This window comes from Pseudorasbora parva, chromosome 4, assembly GCF_024679245.1.
Source record: "Pseudorasbora parva isolate DD20220531a chromosome 4, ASM2467924v1, whole genome shotgun sequence".
NCBI lineage: Eukaryota > Metazoa > Chordata > Actinopteri > Cypriniformes > Gobionidae > Pseudorasbora > Pseudorasbora parva.
Genome location: NC_090175.1, coordinates 56,784,111 through 56,808,105, shown reverse-complemented (window position 1 = coordinate 56,808,105; position 23,995 = coordinate 56,784,111). Strand labels below are relative to the sequence as shown.

The 23,995-nt window shown below is 39.3% G+C and overlaps 1 protein-coding gene across 3 annotated transcripts in view; it reads right to left on the bottom strand.

Annotated features, from left to right (window-relative positions):
- The window catches only part of zgc:152904 (uncharacterized protein LOC767777 homolog), a 376,010-nt gene that overhangs the window by 61,278 nt on the left and 290,737 nt on the right, over positions 1 to 23,995 (bottom strand). For all 3 annotated transcript variants that reach the window (XM_067442286.1, XM_067442287.1, XM_067442288.1), the window contains exons 3-6: positions 12,301 to 12,507; positions 9,502 to 9,645; positions 6,483 to 6,620; positions 627 to 744 (exon numbers count right to left, since the gene is read on the bottom strand). In XM_067442286.1, coding sequence (XP_067298387.1) covers positions 627 to 744; positions 6,483 to 6,620; positions 9,502 to 9,645; positions 12,301 to 12,507 — 607 coding nt within the window. The remainder of the gene's footprint in view (positions 1 to 626; positions 745 to 6,482; positions 6,621 to 9,501; positions 9,646 to 12,300; positions 12,508 to 23,995) is intronic.

The following is a 23,995-nucleotide window of genomic DNA, read 5'->3' as shown; positions in this document are numbered from 1 at the left end:
TAATACAACACAGACCAACCGCAACATTCTGCGTGTCGTCATCAGATGAAAACAAGCAATAATGACGGAGCAAAATGATTTAAAACAAAAGCCAGCGCAAATACTTTACATTGGATCTGCAGTTTATATAGAATAAATACAGAATCTGGAAAAAAATAGCGTTTGTGGGGTAAAATGTGTGTTATTTTGGTAAGGTTGCTGCTAAAATTGGCATTCCTGGGTCTATATATCACATAATTGAGGTCGCCTCAATCCGCGGACATGGAAAACAACCGGCGGGAAAACCGCAGACCTGGCAACTCAGTGCAGTTGAGCTCTGTTGACACTTGAACACTAACGTTATGCGTCGCTCCGCTGCTCTGATTGGTTGTAGGTCTGTCCAATCGAGATCTTTCCTGGTTGGGTTGAAACACGCCCCATAATCACAGCCCAATGGAGCATCAGACTCATATTCTGACTAGAGCATGATGACGAGTTAATCGATAAAGAGCATGAGAATAACACCAGGGGGAGAAAATTATGGCTTGTCTTGAGTGAATATTACTAGAGGAAGGTTTGCTCAGAACGTTTTCTGCGAGCTGAAGCAACACTCAGAGTTTCTCTTGACAAACGTTACTGTTACCCACCAGTACCAGGTCACCTGAGGGTCGGGCGAGCCGGAGCTGATGCAGGTGAACGTCACAGACTCCTGATAATCAGCAGTGGCGTTGAAGGACTGCTGCGGCACGGACAGAACCGGAGGAACTGGAACAACACACACACACACAAACACACACGTTAGGTTTTTGTGAATTGTGGGGACTTTTCATAGGCGTTTGTGTTCAATCCTCAAATAAAGATTCAGCGGTCATGAATCAGTGAATCGATCAATGATTCGGATCACCAATGTCACGTGATTTCAGCAGTTTGACACGCGATCCGAATCATGAATCAATACACTGATTCATAACCGTTTGAATCTTTATTTGAGGATTGAACACAAACCCGGAAGAGAAGCCAATGCTGAATAAAGTCGTAGTTTTTGTTATTTTTGGACCCAAATGTATTTTGGATGCTTCAAGAGACTCTAATTAACCCACTGATGTCTCATATGGACTACTGTGATGATGTTTTTATTCCCTTTCTGGACATGGACAGTATAGTGTGCATACACTTGCATACGCTCTCGGACTAAATATAAAATATCTTAAACTGTGTGTGAAGATGAACGGAGGTCTTACGGGTGTGGAGCGACATTAGGGGGAGGAGTTAATGACAGACATTTCATTTTTGGGTGAACTAACCCTTTAATGTTTCGAAGCATTTGCTTACCAAATTAAACGTCTCTGGTGTGTAATTAAACTACTTTACTTTCAAACATCAGCCGTGTGTTTACTCTCTCTTCCTCTTTTATTTCCCACTGTTTTAAAACAACTGTTTTATGTCAGTCTGACAGAACGAATCCATCTGATACGAAAGACAATAAAACGCACGTTTCTCGCCGCAGAATCATTAATCGCAGCTCTCTGATTTGCTCCCTGTTAAAATTAGAGTTCAAACAGGTTGAAATGACTAGTTTTTTTGGCGATGTGTATCAGTGAAGGACATCTCGGTGACATTTGTGTTTAAAGGATCAAGCAGACGCGGAGAGAAGTTGCCGATTCGACCCCTGTGTGCGCTCAAACCGCTCCTCTGATGATTAAAGTCAGGGTTAAGGGCGCGGAAAGAGCACGCCAGTGCATGTCTGCATGCTAATCACCGCTGTGAATGTATTACACACACACACACACACACACACACACACACACACACACACACACACACACACACACACACACACACACACACACACACACACACACACACAGACACTGCCCCTACCCCTAAACCTACCCATCACAGGAAACATTCTGCATTTTTACATAAAAAAAAAAAATCACTTAGTATGATTTATAAGATGTTTTCCTCATGGGGACCAAAAAATGTCCCCACAAGGATGTCGGATATTGCCATCTTTGTCTTTGTCTAATGACAATGTCTAAAATAACACAATATTAACTTCTTATTTTTTGAATTGTTTTATAAAACTACATTTGCACACGTGCTATTCTGGACAAAAAAAAACACACACAAAAAAACGAACTTGTGTGATTCTGCGCTTGTTACTCGTGTGATGCTATAAAAAATGCTCTTCTTACTTAGTATTTTTGTCTTGTTTCTAGTCAAAATATCAAAAAACTCTTACATTAAGAAACATTTACTAGAAAAGTAAAAGTTATTGTCTTGTTTTGGGGAAAAATAACTCAAAATGAAGAGAGTTTTTGCTTAAAATAAGATCAATAATCTGCCAATGGGGTGAGAAAAATAATCTTGTTTTCTGTTTGAATTAAGATTATTTTTCTCACCCCATTGGCAGATTATTTAGCTTATTTTGAGCAAAAACTCTCTTCATTTTGAGTTAATCTACCCAAAACAAGACAATTACTTTTGCTTGTCTAGTAAATACTTCTTGTTTGAAGGATTTTTAGATATTTGGACTTGAAACACGACAAAAATACTAAGTAAGAAAAGCCTTCGTAAACCATTTGGTTAAATAACACATACACCAATCATATTTCTCCCAAAGAGCCTCTATAATCTTCAAGACGAGCCTCAAACAGATGGCGCGCATATGCAGAATGACCACGCTAATTCAATAAGGAAGGTCGAAGCAGAAAGAGGCATTTCATTATAACAGTGCTCCAACACGCCGGTGCGATCCAAGGCTGGGAATCAATCTAGGGGAAAATTCTGGATTCAATCTCTGGTCTTGGATGCGAAATTCAGGCATTGTCGCTTCCTAGTCAGCTTTTGCTAAGTGATTTCAGCAGCAGGTTGTTCTGCTTCCGTGGCAGACGGCGCTTGCCATGTCTCCGGGATAATAGGATGCGCCTCATTGAGCGAGCTTATTGGATCTTCCTGAGAGCTATAAGTGGTGATGCTAAATTGAACACAATATGCTTTTTTTCCTTCTTTGCATGCTATTACATCAGTTTAAAGAAGTATGAGTTGAGCAAATACTATTGTGTCCGTTCAGGCAGAGCTCGGCGCTATCAAATCCTAATGGCGGCTTATTTCACAGAACAAGGTAAACGAATGAGTTCAAAAGACAGGCGGTGTTTCGAGACGCGCTCGTCAAGATAAGGTCGCTGTTCGCTTGTGACGAGTGTGTTAATTGAAACATTTAGTCACAAATCTAGTCAGCAGAAAATTGAGTGTAAAGATGCTGAGATGATAAACTGTGTGGATTGGTAATGGGAAGCACCAGCTTTACTGGTGTCCTCAGGCTGGTTTATGTTGGTTTATCTTAACCAGCAAAGCTTGTCATCTTGCACGGCCTGATGAAGCTGGAAGTCATGCTGGTTAAAGTGTTTGTTTACCCCAAAATGAAACTTATGTCAATGATTGCTCGTCCGCATGTCGTTCCAAACCCATGAGATTTTCATTAATCTTCTGAATACAAATGAAGATCTTTCTTAAAATATCCCTTAAAATGCATCTTTGGTCACCAAAATTACATATTTAAAAGTTGAATTCTTCATGCCTTAAAGGGTTAGTTCAGCCAAAGATGAAATGTCTGTCATTAACTCCTCTCCCTAATGTCGCTCCACACCCGTAAGACCTCCGTTCATCTTCACACACAGTTTAAGATATTTTGTCTGAGAGTGTATGCAAGTGTATGCACACTATACTGTCCATGTCCAGAAAGGGAATAAAAACATCATCACAGTAGTCCATATGAGACATCAGTGGGTTAATTAGAGTCTCTTGAAGCATCCAAAATGCATTTGGGTCCAAAAATAACAAAAACTACGACTTTATTCAGCATTGTCTTCTCTACCTCAAATAAAGATTCAAACGGTTATGAATCAGCGTATTGATTCATGATTCGGATCGTGTGTCAATCTGCTAAAATCACGTGACATTGGTGATCCGAATCATGAATCAATACGCTGATTCATAACCGTTCCAATCTTTGTTTGCGGATTGAAAAAAAACCCGGAAGAGAAGATAAGTAAGGGCTAATGTCCACCCAGCCGGTTGTTATCGCAGAATAAACCCCTTCAGAGTGATCAGGACTAGAGTTTAGATTCTCTACCCGAGCCCGAGCCCGAACCTGACCTGAACCGATCCGCGGGCCGGGTCGGGCTGAGATTTCCCTGCACTATCCTCGGGTCGGGTAGGGCCGGGCCCGTGATCAAGCGTTTGTTTTTTTAATCATTAGCCTACTTTACTAGTCCAATTGGGTGGGCAGAAAGCTATGCTATAATCAGAAATTATATATTTAGCAAAGTAAGAACTAATACAACAACTAAGAAACAAATGTGTAGGCTACAAAGATAAACATGTCAGGATTAGTGTAAAAATGTGCGTTAAACTCACAGCTGGAGCAGTGATGGAGCGCAGCATTATAAACAGAAACGCTCGGTGTCAAGAGCTGCTCGCGTCAACACTGCACTTTGCTTAATTAAATATCTTCGAATCGTTTCATTTAAAAGTGGACATTTCAGGCTTTCTATACGCATATTTGTCATGTCTGTGAGGCGAGTAGCCTGCTGAGTTTGGGTTTATTTATGAGACGCGCGCTCCAGTACATGAGATGAAATGAAAGCAATCACTCCCACGACTTCACCTCGCGATTATAGTCTGCTATTTGCTTTTTATTTATTAAATCCAGGCAATTGGCCTAAGAAACCTTTTTTAAAATTAAGATACAATTTAAACAAAACGAAATAAATGCTTTCTACAAAACAAACTTAATATTAAACTAAATATAACCACCAAAATCATTTCTGACCCACTCGCATCTTTTCACTTATCATAATCAGGTGAAATGTAAAAATAATATTATAATATTTAAACATAAATATGAAGGAAAAAACACATTGTTTAATGGCTACAACAAAGTAAGCTACAGATAAATGTCTGAGCTGGATTTGAGCAGACATCAGTTTAGCGGTGAGCGGATCATGAGCGCGCGCCTGCGGATTATTGAGCGGAGTCACGTCAGCTTTATTTATAGCCTATAGCGCTTTTACAATGATGATTGTTTCAAAGCAGCTTCAAAGTGTTAAACATGAAAATATTGCAACAAAATGTTATTCGGCTGTACAGTCGCTGTGGAGAAAACTGAAAACTAAATGTAGTTTTATCATGAGCCTCACTAGTCCGCTTCGCTGCGCTTTGCTCATTACAGGCTCGTTCTGGTCAAAACGCCCACATATTGAACAATGGTCGGGTTTGAATCGGGCTCGGGCTCATAATTACATTTAATGTGTCGGGCCGGGCCGGGCTCGGACACAACGTGCACGGGCTCGGGTAGGGTCGGGCTTGATTTTTTGAGCCCGATCTAACCTCTAATCAGGACCCCGACGCGAAGCGGAGCGTCACTCTGAAGGGGTTTATTCTGAGATAACAACCGGCTGGGTGGACATTATCCCGCTTATTACACGCCTACTAGTCTCAGATATATTAAAAGTCCAGGCTAACGTTAATCCCAGCAGTAGTTGGAGCTGTTTCTGAAGTCCATTAAATGCAGCTGTCCGTCAAATAACGTGCTCCACACGACTCCGATGGGTTAATAGAGCCTTCTGATTCCAATCGATGCTTGTGTCAGAAAAATATCCATATTTAAAACTTTATAAAGGAAACCCGCCTTGAAGTCTTTCATTGTAGCCCAGGGCTGTTTAAGCCACAAGATGGCGCCAGCGTTAAGCACAGAAGTAGATCCGGTCAAGATAACTCGTAGTACCCGGATGAGCGGGTGTTATCTGGAAATAACACACCGCTGGAAAGGGCGATTGACCAATCAGAATCAAGTATTTCACAGAGCCGTGCTATAATGCTGAATAAAGTCGTAGTTTTTGTTATTTTTGGACCCAAATGTATTTTGGATGCTTCAAGAGACTCTAATTAACCCACTGATGTCTCATATGGACTACTGTGATGATGTTTTTATTCCCTTTCTGGACATGGACAGTATAGTGTGCATACACTTGCATACGCTCTCGGACTAAATATAAAATATCTTAAACTGTGTGTGAAGATGAACAGAGGTCTTTTTTTTTTACCCCATTGGCAGATTATTTAGCTTATTTAAAGCAAAAACTCTTTTAATTTGATTTATTTTTTCCCAAAACAAGGCAATAATTTGTACTTGTCTAGTAAATGTTTCTTAATGTAAGAATTTTTTGATATTTTGACTAGAAACAAGACAAAAATACTAAGTAAGAAAAGCATTTTTTGCAGTGCTTACAGTCAGCATCTCATTGCTTCGCTGAATCTTTCACAAAGAGCAGATTCTTCTCCACCGACGGGCTTTTATTAAAGGAGCTCGTCTGTGTAGTAAATGGTTCTTAAGCACCGATTGAATCGATAAGCTACAGTGTGACACTGAATCGCTTGTACAGTCGAGTGCGGTTCGCTTATCGAGCTGTTGAGAGCTGAGGAAGTGCAGCTCTTACCGTTCACCAGCACCACGATGTCCCTGAAATCGATTTCTCCTCGAGCCTCCACGCGCGCCTCGCAGCGATACACACCCTCGTCAGCTTTGCTCACTCGCAGGATCTGCAGGTTGTTGGTGGGAAGGACTTGAAATCTGCCTTCAAAACGAGAGAGAAACAGACATCAGAACGAATCACTGCTTTTTATCTTTCTAGCCATTTTGGCACCCTAGGCCAATTCCTTAGTGGAGCTCCCAGTCAAATTTTAGAAAGCAACATTGGTATTACTGGTATTAATTAATAAATACATAGGCCAACATACATTTCAAACTCTATTTCTATATATTTGTTAATGATGATTCAAATTAATTAGCCAGATGCCTGTATAGCCCATAGACATATATATATATATGTAACCCCTACTGTTCGGACTGGGACTCGAACCCGGGTCCGCCGGCATGAGAGTCAGACACTCTAACAAACAGGTTAAAGGCTGCGACCTCTAGTGTCAGTCTCTTGAGATCAGAGGAGTGAGGTTTTACTCGCACAGCGACTACTAGCTGACCTCTATTACACACACACACACACACACACACACACACACACACACACACACACACACACACACGCACACACATATTTATAACACTTTATTTTAAGGTTCATTAAGGTTCAGTTATTAACTATCAACTAGTTGCTTATAGCATGCATATTACCCTCTCTCGAACTTTTTCTTTCATTGTTCCGGGTTGGTGGAACGATCTTCCGTCCTCCATACGCACAACAGAATCACTCACTTCATTCAAAAGACAGGTAAAAACTCATCTCTTCCATGAGCACTTAATCTTACATTAAAAAAAAAAAAAAAAAAAAAAATCCCCCTCTATTTCTCCTTTCTTCTTTCCTTTTCTGGTCTTTGCTACTCTGAGCAGTGTACAAATCTTAGTATTTAGGGCACTTTTTGTGTTTCGTTGCCTCTTCTTGACGGATCGCTTCCTGTTCTCCTGAGTTGTAAGTCGCTTTGGATAAAAGCGTCTGCTAAATGCATGAATGTAAATGTAAATGTACTAGGATATTGTCTGTTTATCAGCACTTATAAAGCACATATTAATGCCTTATTCTTCATGAGCTTATTCTACATCCCTTAATCCTTTAAATGCTACAAAAACTAACTATTAATAATCAGTAAATTAGAAGTTTATTGAGGCAAAAGTCGTAGTTAATAGTGAATATGTGTTCCCCATACTAAAGTGTTCCCATTTTACATTTCACATTAATGTAATAAGAATAAACACTGATTCAGGGCAGTTTTGTTACTCACTGATGCTTAAACTTCCCCTATAAATAACGCGACTTGCATTAAGAGTAAGGATTGGTTTTACTGCTAAGACAAAAGCTGAGATCAAACGCCCTGCAATAAAACGTCATCATAAAATGACATCAGAGAGACTGTGGATATTGCCCTGCTCAAAACCTTCTCCTTCTCTTCCTCACCTTGATTCAAGTCACAGAATGCAGATATAATACAGATTATGTATTTTGCGAATCTCATCTAGTATTCCCAACACCATTACTTCTGCTGAAGAAGGTCAAAATACTGTGGTGGTCATAGATATATATTTACATAGATTCCTCATTCAACCAATCCATGCAGGCACTAATGAGGAATCTCTCTCTCTCTCTCTCTCTCTCTCTCTCTCTCTCTCTCTCTCTCTCTCTCTCTCTCTCTCTCTCTCTCTCTCTCTCTCTAAATATATATATATATATATATATATATATATATATATATATATATATATATATATATATATATATATATTTCTCATTAGTGCCTGCGCAGATCGGTCAAATGAGGCATCTATGTAAATATATATCTATAACCACCCCGGTATTTTGACCTTCTTCAGCGGAAGTAATGGCGTTGGGAACACTAGATGAGATTCGTCTGATATGAGGTAATAATAACACAAATACTGTTGTGTTTCTGACAGAAAGCGATCGTTTCGTGTCTTAAGACATCAGTGTGTCTCCACGAGCCGTAGGGTTTAATATGGATTCGTATGTCTGTGTGTGTTTTACTCTCATAGAAATACACCCCATTGACACGCATTATACGAGCATCGGCTGAGTTAAAAATCTTCATTTGTGTTCTCCTGAAGAAACAAACACACCTACATCTCAGACGTCCAGCAGATAAACATCACAGACTCATTTTTGGGTCAACTGTCCCTTGTGCTACAAAATGTTCATCCAAAAAATTTAACGTACAGCCGTGGTTTAATCGTACAAGTAACATGCTTGAGAAACAGTAAACGTGATACTAATACTCACATTAGCAAACGGCATTAAAATACAATATAAATAAACTGTGTCTGTGGCAAAGAACTGGGATTCTTGATCACTGAAATAAGGTTTGTAAGAGAAGTTAAAGTCATTCTGTTATTATTAAAGCCTTTGACAGAAATATAGTCCTCTTTGTGCGGTGAAATGAAGAAAGCAGAGGATTTAATCAACAGACTCCTTTCTCATCTGAGCACAATAATAGGAAAATATTATCATCAATCCTCAAAACTACTTCCGCTCCCATTTCAAGGACATTTTGCTAAATGAAACACCTTCAGGATTACAGCCTTTCTTTTTTTTTTGTGCTTTTGTCATCCCTCTCTGATAAACACACACCTTTTCTCTTCTCATCCAGGAGAGACATTTATAACCGGCTCCCTAATTAGAATAAAAATAATCTCCATCTTTTAATCTTCCGGGCTGGAAAGTGCAGATAGCTTGACAAAGTTCTGCCTTTGAATTACAATTAATGGTTTGACATCCAAAGTGTAGATAGAAGTTTTTATTCCCTCAGCAGAACTTACCTGGATCCAGACACTGAGTGTGATTTATTGCTTTAGCATTTCAGACCCAACAAACAACTTTTCGTGAAATGTTTAGATAGCATCTTTTTGCATCTTTATGTACAATAAATGACTCCGTATTCGTGAGACACTTTGGATAAAAGCGTCTGATGATAATTAAATGTAAATCTTACTGTTCGGTTCGGACGTGATTTCTCTGTTCTTGTAGAACCAGGACACGGCCGGCACAGGTGAGCTGATGACATCACAGATGACCTCAGCGTCCTCGGCCTGACGAAACTCCTGCGGCGTCTTCACCTCGCGAAACGTCAGCTTCTCTGAGACCAAACAAACACAACAACATTAAAGACCCCGGTGATCTCACATAAGCATTTTATGAGGAATGGATGCACTTTTATGATGGATAGATGCACTTTTATGATGGATAGATGCACTTTTATGATGGACAGATGCACTTTTATGATGGATAAATGCACTTTTATGATGGATAAATGCACTTTTATGATGGACAGATGCACTTTTATGATGGATAAATGCACTTTTATGATGGATAAATGCACTTTTATGATGGATAGATGCACTTTTATGATGGATAAATGCACTTTTATGATGGATAGATGCACTTTTATGATGGATAGATGCACTTTTATGATGGATAAATGCACTTTTATGATGGATAGATGCACTTTTATGATGGATAAATGCACTTTTATGATGGATAGATACACTTTTATGATGGATAGATACACTTTCATGATGGATAGATACACTTTCTATCCATCTATCATAAGGCAACAACTTTTAACACAAAAGATTATGTTATTGTTATTATCAGCTGGATTGTCGTGCCCATGCCATTGAGTTGTTCATGAGAACGGTTTGTTTTTTTGGGATGAAAGGGAGGACTTTTTCATTGAACATTCGACCTGGATTACCATAGTAAAACACACAGATAGTGCCATAGTCGTTGCCTGGGTTACATATATATGTGGGGCGGAGCTATGAAAATAGGGGCGTGTTTGTTTTGGTGATCTGAAATATAAACAACAGTTACCAGAAGGCACTTACCCCACCTTTAAACCAAGCCAATCAGCTTTAACCAGACAATTTTTGCAATAATTATGTGCAGAATGCATGAGACGGTCAGCACAGTCTGAGAATGAGACTACAGTGAGTAATGCTATTCTGTCTTTAATGAATTCTTAAATGAAAATTTGCCAGCTCTGGCAACTTTTAACCTCACAGGTCCTGGCTAATTTCCTCCATCTCAGAAGAAATCGTGCTTGGAGGAAGATCTGCGCAGGGGAAAGGTGACCGGCTGTGGCAGATCAGAATTATCTCAGGGTTTCTCTCGGAGTGCCTTCATTTAAATCTGGTGCTAATATGCCTCTATAATATCAGTAAAATCTGCATAAATCATCCCTTCAAGCTCAACTCAGCCAAGTAACACCACAGCATTCATGGAGATTTTTGCATTCATCCAATTCAATCCCGTTAGCATCCCTCCTTGATGCCAGCCGAACTCACACCATCTGAGCTCGGGCGGTTCAGTCTGGACTTGATCCATAGAGGAGTAATTATGCAGAACAGAAACTGACCAATGAGATCATCAGGGCGGGCTTTAGCCGATGATGGACAGATGCTCAACAGTAACTGACCAATGAGATCATCAGGGCGGGCTTTAGACGATGACGGACAGATGATCAACAGAAACTGACCAATGAGATCATCAGGGAGGGCTTTAGCCGATGACGGACAGATGATCAACAGTAACTGACCAATGAGATCATCAGGGCGGGCTTTAGCCGATGACGGACAGATGATCAACAGAAACTGACCAATGAGATCATCAGGGCGGGCTTTAGCCGATGACGGACAGATGATCAACAGAAACTGACCAATGAGATCATCAGGGCGGGCTTTAGCCGATGACTGACAGATGATCAACAGAAACTGACCAATGAGATCATCAGGGCGGGCTTTAGCCGATGACGGACAGATGATTAACAGTAACTGACCAATGAGATCATCAGGGCGGGCTTTAGACGATGACGGACAGATGATCAACAGTAACTGACCAATGAGATCATCAGGGCGGGCTTTAGCCGATGACTGACAGATGATCAACAGAAACTGACCAATGAGATCATCAGGGCGGGCTTTAGCCGATGACGGACAGATGATCAACAGTAACGTAATCATCACGTCATCAAAGGGGCTTGGATTACATTTGTTCAAATCTTAAACGGAGAGCTTGTTTTTTATCTGAATCACCTTCACTATTTCTCTCAGAAATGAAGATCATGTTGGGTAAGTACTCTGTGTATCCTTAAATTCTTTGGAAAAAATAGCGTTTGTGGGGTAAAATGTGTGTTAATTTCGTAAGGTTGCTGCTAAAATTTGCATTCCTGGGTCTATATATCACATAATTGAGGTCGCTATAACCCGCGGACATGGAAAACAACCGGCGGGAAAGCCGCAAACTTGGCAACTCAGTGCAGTTGAGCTCTGTTGACATTTGAACACTAACGTTATGCATCGCTCCGCTGCTCTGATTGGTTGTAGATCTGTCCAATCGAGATCTTTCCTGGTTGGGTTGAAACACGCCCCATAATTACAGCCCAATGAGCATCAGCCTCATATTCTGACTAGAATTGTAAATATATCATGTATTATTAATAGTAATATGCATTGCTGAGGACTTCATTTTGACAACTTTAAAGGAGATTCTCATTATTAAAAAAAAAAAATGTTCATCCTCAGATTCCAGATTTTCAAATATTGCCCTAAGAAACCATACATCAATGGAAAGCTTAGGTTGTCAGCTTTCAGGTAATGTATAAATCTCAAATAATAAAAAAAGGACCCTTATGACCCTTATTTTGTGGTCCAGGCTCACACATTTGCCTTCCTCCAGTGCACTGAAGTCACTTGAGTCAGGCTAATCCCTCATGACTTTCACAGAGACTCACGGTAAATCTCCAGCACCACCGTGGCCTCCTGGCTTTGTCCTTTGGCATCCACAGCCTGGCATCGATATATCCCAGCATCCTCGATGATGGCGTTGTAGATGGTCAGCCTGGACCGCACTCCCTCCGTATGCACGATCACTCTCTGGTTTGAGATTATGCGCTCGCCTTGAGGACTGAACCAGTTTATGCTGACCGGCTCGCCGATGGCTGAAGGAAACATAAAAACAACATACATTACTGAAAAAAAGGTGTGTTAGATTTACATGATTTAATCAAGTACATCGGCTACACATGAATCAATAAAAGGGTTAATTCACTCCAAAATGAGATGTCTGTCATTAACTCCTCTCCCTAATGTCGCTCCACACCCTAAGACCTCCGTTCATCTTCACACACAGTTTAAGATATTTTATATTTAGTCCGAGAGCGTATGCAAGTGTATGCACACTATACTGTCCATGTCCAGAAAGGGAATAAAAACATCATCACAGTAGTCCATATGAGACATCAGTGGGTTAATTAGAGTCTCTTGAAGCATCCAAAATACATTTGGGTCCAAAAATAACAAAAACTACGACTTTATTCAGCATTGGCTTCTCTTCCGGGTTTGTGTTCAATCCTCAAATAAAGATTCAAACGGTTATGAATCAGTGAATCGATCAATGATTCGGATCGCGTGTCAAACTGCTGAAATAACGTGACATTCGTGCATACACTTGCATACGCTCTCGGACTAAATATAAAATATCTTAAACTGTGTGTGAAGATGAACGGAGGTCTTACGGGTGTGGAGCGACATTAGGGGGAGGAGTTAATGACATCATTTTCATTTTTGGGTGAACTAACCCTTTAAGTTAAACAAACATCGTTTGTTCACATAACTTCAACATCATGGAATTAAGTAATTTTTAAAGGAAGTGTATGTAAGATTGTGGCCAAAACTGGTACTGCAATCACTTTTAAATGACTGTAGAGCGGTGGTAAAGGTAAAGCAGCTCTGTTTATCATATTAGATACATTTAAGTGTGTTTAAAATGATGTTATGACGTTACTCCGTGCGTTCACTTGTTCACACTGCTAAGAGTAAAGCGCTCCTGCCAAATAAAAGCCGAAACCGAGGGTAGCGCAGATATGACGCGATTGACAGGCGACCCGCTCAAACGCTATGCTGACACGGCCCGGTCATTGGTTAAAATAGCAATTTTCTCACAATTTACAAATAGTTGGAAACATTTGGGGTTTACATTTACATTTAATCATTTAGCAGATGCTTTTATCCAAAGCGACTTACAAAAAAAGGGCAGAGCAATAGAAGCAACGAGTACCAGATATTGTAGGTACTCAACTGAACCAAATATATAACACTGGCCTAGTGGTTTTTGGATATTTTACTGCAAAAATACTACATAGTGCACCTTTAAGTAAACCGAACAACATGTTTACCTGCTTTTTCAGTGAGTCTTCATTAAAGGGTTAGTTCACCCAAAAATGTAAAATTGTGTGATTAATTCCTCCTGTGGTTGGCCAGCCGTCAGACCTCCGCTCATCTTCACACACAGATGAAGATATTAGTGTTGAAATCCGATGGCTCAGAAAGGCCTTCATTGACACCAATGTCATTTCCTCTCTCAAGACCCATAAAGGCACTAAAGACGTCGTTACAAAGCCCATCTCACTACAGCGGCTCTACAATCATTGATGAAGAGGCCAGAATAGAGTTAGTGCACAAAAAACACTAAATAACGACTTATATAGTGATGGCCGATTTCAGAACAAAGCTTCGAACCGTTATGAATCAATTTACATTTTTGGGTGAACTAACCCTTTAAGTAAATCGGACAACGTGTTTTCCTGGGTTTTTTTTTGTGTGTGTGTGTGAGTCTTTATTACTGCAATTAGATACAAAAGTTTGTTCCACATATCCCATTCAACCGTTTCTGAAGTTGCACACTCGCTGTAATCTGCGACACCTCTTTAGCTCCGGCAGCCGGGACTTTAATAAGGGGCCACATGGAGATTTAGCGAGAGCCATATGCGAACTCCAGGAGCTCTCGACTGTACAGCTGCTCGGCTGAAGGTCATAAAGTAGCCGCGTGGGAGGCGATATTTCTGGCCCTCTGCGATCAGAGGGGCCTGAACTCTTGAAGCTCCCCGCGAGAGCACTTGAGTCCCGGGGCAGCTCACGTACGGAGGGACAGAGAGATGGTTGTTAGCCGGTTCAAGGGTGATGGCGTTAGAAAGATGAGAGTTGCAAGGACAGAACAGGTGAGAAATGTAGGTTCAATCAGCTGAGTTCATTGAGGTGATGCATCATGCATGAATTTTTACCAGAGGTGGACAAAGTAGGGGAGAACCGAGGCGAAAGTAACGCGGGACAAAAGTTACAAATCGATGTTCTCAGAGCCCTGACTACATTTGCATTCCAAGCTATGACAGGAACTTCAGCACGCAACCCTTGATGGATCTGCCAAAAGTCATGTGATTTCGTCATCGTTTCCTGCGGTTGGGTCCGGAAAGTAGTTTTTGAGTACGGAAAGTAAATTACTGAAGCGGTACTTTTTTTTGTAATTACAAGCTGTGTCTCATGTGTCACAGTAATGATCAATCTACAGTTTATGTATTGCTGTTCCACATCCTGAAGGTCTCTCTTTTCAGAGTTTTTCAGTATAAAAGTAAATCATGCTTAAATGTCAGGACTTCCTGTCGGGACGAAAGTAACACTTGTTACTTTTGTCCCACTTTTATATATATAATGCATATTATGCTAATTTAATTTTCATATTGTTCATATTGTTGAAGAATAAAATCGAATAGATTGACATTGCACAAAAAAATATTCTAAACCTACAAGTTTGTATTATCAGGTTATATTTGAAACATTTTATTAAACTTAACATTTAATTTAATGTTTTTTTTTTTTGCAAAGATAAAGTAGCTACAAAATATGTTTGCAGTTACATATTAACAAGGTCATAGTCAGGTATATTTAATAAAAACAAGTGTAACACAGAACAATCTAGCTTATATTGTTGTGTTACTTTCGTCCCAACTGATGGGGTCAAAAGTAAATATCTGCATCTTATGTTTAAAGTGATATTATACTGTAGTCGTTCTGCATTTGTACAAAATACCTCCTGCTATTGATAGACCACACTTGTGAGTTATTGACCAGATCAAATATATATCTCTGTCTAAAACATTTTCTTTTAAAATTAAGTTTTCCTGAAAAATTGTACTTCCGCCCCTGCTCTCCCCTACACAACTTCATTACTTGAGTAAAAGTAAAAGCAGTGATGCCAGTAACGCGTTACATAGTCTGGGCCGCATTAATGCACGGGCTTACCTGGGCTTAAGCCCAGGGCCCCGGGCTGGGGGAGGGCCCCGCTGATGCCGGGAAATATTGTAACCGGATTTTATAATATGTTGGCTGTCCCTTTAAAATTACGCTTTATCGCGTTGAATGCACATGCGGGCTTTGCAAGTCCTGCTCGAAAAATGTCAGTGAGTCAAACCCTCTCACTCAATGAACCCTGCAATCAACAGTCACAGTTGGAGTTTAGAGCTCAAAAAATCAAGCCCGACCCTACCAAGCCCCTTATTTTGTCCGAGCCCGGCCCTGCCCGACACATTAACTGTAATTATGAGCCTGATTTAAACCCGACCATTTTTCAATACAAGGGTGTTCTGACGAGAAAGATCGGAGCGGACCGGTGTGACCAGGGACGTGCACAGGATTTTTGAGGGGCAGTTGCTCTGACCTAAAAAAGGGACCCCCCCCCCACCCCCAACCGAAACCACCCCCCATGATCTGTCCAATTACATATTATTGTTATTGCCATTATCATTATTATTTCAATGCCCCCTAGTGGTATTTATGTTCTGGTCAGGAAAAATATTATAGGTGGGGCTATTTTTTTGCAGGGGGGTCTGGGGGTTTCTCCCCCAAGAATTTTTTTTATTTCGTAGATGTGTTTTCCTGCATTTTGGTGCGTTTGAGGCCATTTCCCTTGCCTATACCAATAAAGAACTTAAACCAGTCAATATCAATAGTCTAATAAAAAAAGACAATATTAATTTAACTGCCATCAACAGTTTATGATCGTCCGTTTGTTATACCTTTCCGACAACTTTAAGTCTCACCCGACAACCGCGACAATCTCCTTCTAGTGCCGCTCATGCAGGCTCAGCCAGGGCGGTTAGAAGGAATTTGGGGGTCCCAAGCAAAATGGACATGGCTAACTTTCTACAGATAAACGGGTAATGATTAAAAAATGTTTGTAAAACTTTAAGAAACCATTTTTTAAACATCTATAAACATTGCATAGATAGACAGACCAAATATTCCTAACACTTTGTTAAGGGTTACTAGTTGGTTTGTAAACTGTCTATAAACATCATCTGTATGGTTATTATGAAGTTGCAACAGATGACTATAATACCTGTTAAATAGTTAATAAACAGTAACAGTAAAACATGTGGGTTGTCCTGATACTGTACTTCAAAATGCAACAGTGTAAAAATTGCCACACCGAATAAAGTAACTGTTCAAGATCCATTGGTAACTTATAAAAATAATATCATATTTGCATAAACTGTTACTACCATATATCCCGACTCTAGCACATTAAGATAAGCTATGAAAAAAATCATGTTCCTCTGCCTCTTTCTGGTTAAATAATGTTTATAATAATAGTTAATGCTATATTAACTATTCCAGGTTATTTATGCATAGCATAAACATAGTTAGTATAGCATGCTATGCCACTTTCATCAAAACCTATTACAAAGCTATAGCAATTTTATGTCATTAAATACGATAAACAGTTATTCTAGAACAGATGTGCGTCTTCTTTATCCATCCGTATTCCATCCGTTCGAAAACAAAGTTGCACTAACTGTTCGTTACAAGCAGCATTTGCCGTCAGTCAGGTAACGTTAGCTAATATAAACATATTTTTGCTAGCCTACCTGCTGCAAAATTACACCATTTTTGTACAAATAAAGCTATTTTATACAGTGTAATTTATCACTTACCACTATCTTGTTTTTTCTCTTTTTTCTTTTCTGGCTTCCTAAAGCATAATTCCGCTTCATGATCGCCGAGGAGGTTTTGTATTTTGCCGGCAGAGATTGCGTGGTTGGGTGGCTGTTGTCAGCGACGACTGAGAGGGCCCCCTTGAGGGGGATTCCGATAACAGTGTCATTGCACTTTACTGCATTGACTATCAAAGGGGCGCTCAAGCAGTTTGTCGTTGCATTTTATTCTTAACCTGTCGCTGTCTTGAGGCCCCAGGCCAGCTCGGTGCCCCAAGCAATTGCTTTACTTTCACTTTCGGACGGGTACCCGAATATGGAAGTGAACGAGGCTTTGCGATTTTTTTTTTTGTATCTTGGCCTACGTGAAATTCTGCATCCATTGTACGATTTTTTTTATTTATTTTTTTCCACCTCGGAAGGGCAACGTGAGTCGAGAAGGGCATATGGGCAGTTGCCCGGGCAACCTGAGCAACCCCCCTGTGCACGTCCCTGGGTGTGACCGCTCAATAATCCGCAATAATCATGAACCCTCACCGGTAAAATTATGTTTGCTCAAAAGACGTATGTGAAAACTGTTGACACTTCTGCTAGATTCCGAGACAAGCAAACTCTTGAATATCACGCGAAAATGTGCTAAAATATTCTGCCATGTAATATAGCAATATAGCCTAAGGCATACGCTGATAATATGATTTTTTTTTAATGCTCAAATAAATGTGAGCACTGTATACTGAAATATAGGCGCTTATTTTGCTTTAACTTGTAAAGTAGCCTATACAAACAACAATGTATAATATTTAAATGCATCAAATAAAATGTTGACTTCTGTCCTTATTATAGGCTATCATTTAAATAAATTCATATTCTTGCATAGGGATTCAATAGAGAACACTTTTTTTTCTTTTACTGAGTTAAATTTTTGACAGAACTGTTGCAATTATTTATTTTGACAACTAATATAGAAAGTATTTACTTTACTAACATTAAGTCTTTACTTTCTCCGTTTCAAGGTTTAGAAACAGCCCTTACAGACTAACTCAGAACTGTTGAAGAGTTAATTGATTATTATATAAAATTCAATGAAGATTGAATAATTTAGGCTAAGTTATCTGCATGTCTCATCCATGAAAGATGCAACAATGGAGAACAAGCTTTGAGAACCAGAACCAAGATGACTGAGCAGGTTAAACAGCTATAATGTAAGCCCCTTGCCTGGAGGTGGGGAATAACACTACAAAAATGTCAAATTCACTCAGTATTCCATGATCTAATTCACTATACTATCTAAATTACAATTAAGTTATTTATTAACTGTATTTTTTTGTGTTGTAGTCACTAAAACAGTCCAGTATATAATATTCAAACTAATTTTTATGTTGAAATAATAAAGATTTCTGTGCCACCGCAGAATGGTTGCTGGCCCCTGCCCGGCCACCCCTATAAAAAAAAATCCTGGCTCCGCCACTGTGTGACAGCAATGTCTCGTAATATAAAAGTAGTGCGCAAAACAGAAAAACAGCGCAAGATAAAGTAGAACGTCAGAACAGTGATGGTGAAGGGGAAAAGGAATCACCACCATGTACCGGTAGGTTGTGATACAGCAGGCAGTAGCTCGATATGATAGTCTATCAAAATAATTAACTCCTTTTAAACTTAACAACTTAGTTGAGCTCCCAGTAGTTAACTTGCCACCACACTAGAGCTGTGGAATATAATAATTTTTATCTATGGCAATGTTGATACAAAAGATTCTGCATAGGCTACATGTAATTAAATAGGCTTTATCATACCCGTTTCCTACGATAATCTTGAATAATCTTGACGCCATGAATATGAATTAAAATGTGTTTTTAACATACTATCTCTGTATTTAAAAAAATAATAATTATATTAAAAGCACATTTTAGTTCCTATTCATGGTGTCTTTAAGTACCTGGAAGAAGTGCACTTTTTCACTTATTTTTGTGTATTTTATATAACAGACCTATAGATTTGGATGTTTTTAAATACCATTTATTCCCGTAAAATAAAAGGCTTTGTGATTTTTTTGTGATTGAAAAGACTGAGTAAAATTGAGATTGATTCAATGACAAATGCATTTTTAACAGTCACTTGTTGCCACCTGGTGGGGTAAAAGGGGTGGGACCATAACTTTTAACGATTAATTATGCAGTTCCAATGGATGAAGGGCCCCTCAAGAGGTAAAAGCCCAGGGGCCCCTTATAGTCTTAATGCGGCCCTGTACATAGTAACGCGTTACTGGCATCTATGTACTATGTAACGCGTTACTATGACACATAGTAACGCGTTACATAGTAACGCGTTACTCATTCAGGGGCGGAGCCAGACGATGTAAACATTCGGGGCTTAGCCCAAACCTAGGGGGGTCCGGGGGCATACTCCCCCGGGGAGATTTTTTCCATTTACATCAGCTAAATGCACTATTTTTCAGGCTGTTGGAGATAATAGAATGCCTAAAAATCTATATACTATCTGGGAAAATAAGTTACTCAGTAAAAAATAAAAAAATAAAATTCACCCAGTAGAGCCTACAACCTGTTTTGTATTTAACTGTTCTCCAGCTGTAGTGAATCCAAAACACCAAACATGTTAAGGATGACTCATTGGCAAATAAAAAGGCAACCATTATCTGACTACTTTTAAGTTGGCTTGCATAGGTGAAATTGGAATTTGGTGTAAACATCATTATTAATCTTTAGAGTTCAGTTTGGTTTACTTTGTGCTTAGCTGACAGATTTGCTACATCAGAATCCATGACCAATCAGATGTTGTTTTCGGCTGCAAACTTTTGCGGTTGGTGAGTTCTACAAAGGAAATGCCCATATTTGGATTAGACAGCGCTGTGTGAGAGACTGAGAGGTTTATAATGACACCAGGCATGACATGCTTCTGTGAATGGAGACGGCACGGGAGCTCGCGTTAGAGTAACTTTGGATGATTTCAGGTAGAAATCTAAAGGCGCACGGTAACAAAGTATAATGAAATAACCACCTTAAATGTGTAATGTTGCCTTTTTTTATTGTGACATGAAAGCTTACATGTTAAGGGAGTAAACTGGCCCAAAATCTAAAAATTGACTATGTTTTCACCTGTCGTGTCTCGCCTTAATAAGTAAAACCTAACGTTAACTCTAGCTAGCCAGCAATACAGTCATGTAACTCAAGTGTTACAACAGCGGATTCACAAACCTGTAACACTTTCGTCTGACGCAGAATCTCTCTCTGGCCGGTGAGGTTTAGTGTTCCTTTAAAAAAAATGTGTAGTGTCCATGTTAACTATAGTTAACTACGACGCCGGTGAAATACAAAACCCGCCAATCCCTGATGACAACGACGAAGAAGAAGATGTATATTCTTCTTCGTTAGTTTTTATTGGCAGTTGGCATTAGCAAACAAGCTGAGTGATGTGCGACGCATTGCCGACTGCCACACACACACACACACACACACGGTAAAGGAGCTTTTGTTTCATTTTTTTGCCGCTCCAGTCTGAAAGACTGAGAGGAAATGAAACAAAATTATTATTATTTTACTAAAAGATTCGGGGCTTTTGACAAAACATTCGGGGCTTAAGCCCCATTAGCCACCCCCCCGCTCCGCCCCTGCTCTAATCTGACTACTTTTTTCCAGTAACGAGTAATCTAACGCGTTACTATTTCCAAACCAGTAACAGTGGCGGAGCCAGAGGGCTAGTTGGGGTGGCAATTGCCCCCCCAGACGAAGTCCTTGCCACCCCTGTTGCCACCCCGCTGAAAACATTACACTGTGTGAATTTTACTAACATTTCCCAAATCTCCCAGCGGACGTGAATACATCCTGGCAGCGCGCATAAGCGTGCAGCTGCAGCGTGCTGTTGCTGCTACACTTTTCATTGGTTAAGCTGACACGCAGCTCCTTCGTGACGTGCCCCAAACGACTCCAAAACAACGCGGGAAGCAGCACACACATAGTTGCCAGGGTCGCGGTTTTCCCGCACAATTGGGCTATTTTAAAAAAAGGATTTGCGGGAAAAATTACGGAGCCGCGGGTTGTGTTTTTTTGGGCTACAATTAAAAAGTACCGCGGCCGCGAAACAATATAAGAGCCAAAGAAAAAATTAAATGGAACGGTTTATTAGTGGGTATTGATCCCCGGGAACGAATTCACTTGGCAACAACCGCTGCACGTGAGTAGACACGTCACTTGAGCATTTCACAAATCAAGCATCATCACGTCACATGAGTTATGCCTTTGGTGGTTGAAGCATCGGTTCGGTTGTCCGTGGATGAACAAGCAGCACTATAAAATGTCAGGTAAATGGAGAAAACCATCACCACAGATGCTTTCTCTCTTTACTGCTGAAATCTATTCAGCACCACATGAGAAGGGTGGGGAAGAGAGCATATGTCTAAATGAAGACAGCCCTGAGATTGTAAACTGTACACACACACACACACACACACACACACACACACACACACACACACACACACACACACACACACACACACACACACACACACACACATTAATATTGTGAAATATTATTAAAATATATAGAAACTGTTTTCTATTTGAATATAGTAAAGTGTAATTTATTCTGTGATTTAAAGCTGTGTTTTCAGCATCATTACTCCATTCTTCAGTGTCACATGATCCTTCAGAAATCATTATAATATAATTGTTTCCTCCTCAACAAACATATGGTTATTATCAATGTTAAAACACTTTTAGGATTATTTAATTAATAGAAAGTAAAAAACAAAAACAAAACAGTATTCATCTGAAATAGAAAACTTTAGTAACATTGTACTACCGGGGGTAGGGGTGGGTAAACAAAGAAAGGAATACATTTATTCAGCAAGGATGCCTTTAAAATTAATTAAGTGACGGTATAGACATTTATAAAGTTGAAAAAGCTTTATATTTCAGATAAATGCTGTTGTTTTGAACTTTCTATTAATTAAATAATCCTGAAAAAAAAAACTGTTTTCAACATTGATAATAATAAATAATTCTTGAGGAGCAAATCATCATATTACAATGATTTCTGAAGGATCATGTGACACTGAAGACTGAAATAATTCATCTGAAAATTCAGTTTTGAATCACATAAATAAATTGCATTTTAGATTATATTAAAAAAAAGTTATTTTTTATAGTTATTTATTTTATGTACAAATATTTCACAATAATACTGTTTAGCTGTATTTTTGATCAAATAAATCCAGCCTTGGTGAGCAGAAGAGACTTTTTTTTAAAAAACAATACATTTTATATCAATTTTATATATAAGTTTATTTGTGGGCCCTTTATGGGAATCCAGTGGTTGTCTAATCTGATTGGACACTGAAAAATTGGGCTAGTTTTCATTCCATTTGGGCGGGTTTTGAGTTGTCATTGGGCTAGAAATATTCCCTCTGCTTCACGCCAGGCTCCTAAACAACCTGTCGGTGTTGTATTCGCTATAACAACTGCCTCGCTATACATTATCCCTTACTTAACATAACATACATGTCTAGATGTCTTTAAGCAATTTCCTTGTGTTGTCAAATAGGCTAGACCTCAATATACTCAGATTTTGTCGTAATGTATTACTTTAATATTTGTATTATTATTAGTAACGGTGTACACATGGTAAATAATAATAATAAGCAAATTGTTCCAAATTATGGTTTCTTCATGAGGTGTGTAACCAAGCTTTTCTTTGAATAGAGACAGCAGAATGAAGAGAAAAAGCGCTATCACAAACTTCTTTCTAAAGAAGCAAAAGTCAGGTCACAGGTGCAGATCAGGGCCAAACAGATCCCAGTCCCAGTGTCAGCTGTTGTAGTGAACCATATGTAGGTGGTGGACAGGGAAGTCAAGAAGAGAAAGATAATGACACACAAGAACCCAGTGTATCACCAGCAGGTCAGAGCAGTGAGCAGAGGCAGTAAATTGTGTCTTAAATTCAGATTTAAGTTTCAAGTGCATTATATAAGTGAGTCATCTCCCATTCCCTTTAAAAGCCAGTTGCGCTTGCACCCTGGCGGATTCGCTACATTTTGTGGGAAATAATTTATTTTTAGTGTAATTGAACACTTTGTATATTGACCCCCCAAAATAACACCTTGCCACCCCTTTGCCACCCCTGTTTTTAAAGTCTAGCTCCGCCACTGACCAGTAATCAGATTAAAGTTACTTATCCAAGTCACTGTGAGTTACTATTTTAGTCATTTTCCTTTGTAAAAACCGACAGCTTATCAAAGTTCTCGAGGGCTGGAGCCGTGTTTTTTATTTATTTATTTTATTTTTTACATTGTTGCAGCCATTAAAATAGTTCAGTTTTGTTTTTAATGTCAAAGTAGTTATTTTTCGTTTCGTTTTTTATTATCCTAATTTTGTTTGTTAAATTAAAGTTTATATAGGCAAGACAATTCAAGAGTTGGTTTGAGAGACTAGGCTATTAAACATGCGGTTAACTCACTGGGTGGTCACATAAAAAAATTAAAACTTTAATTTAACAAACAAAAATTGCTCCAAACATTTTTCGAAATGAACTTAAAAAATAAACGAAACGAAATATAACTACTTTGACATTAAAAACAAAGTAGGCTAGTTATTATACCACCACAAAGGCATTTCTGACGAGCTGAGGCAGCTGATAGATTAGCCTA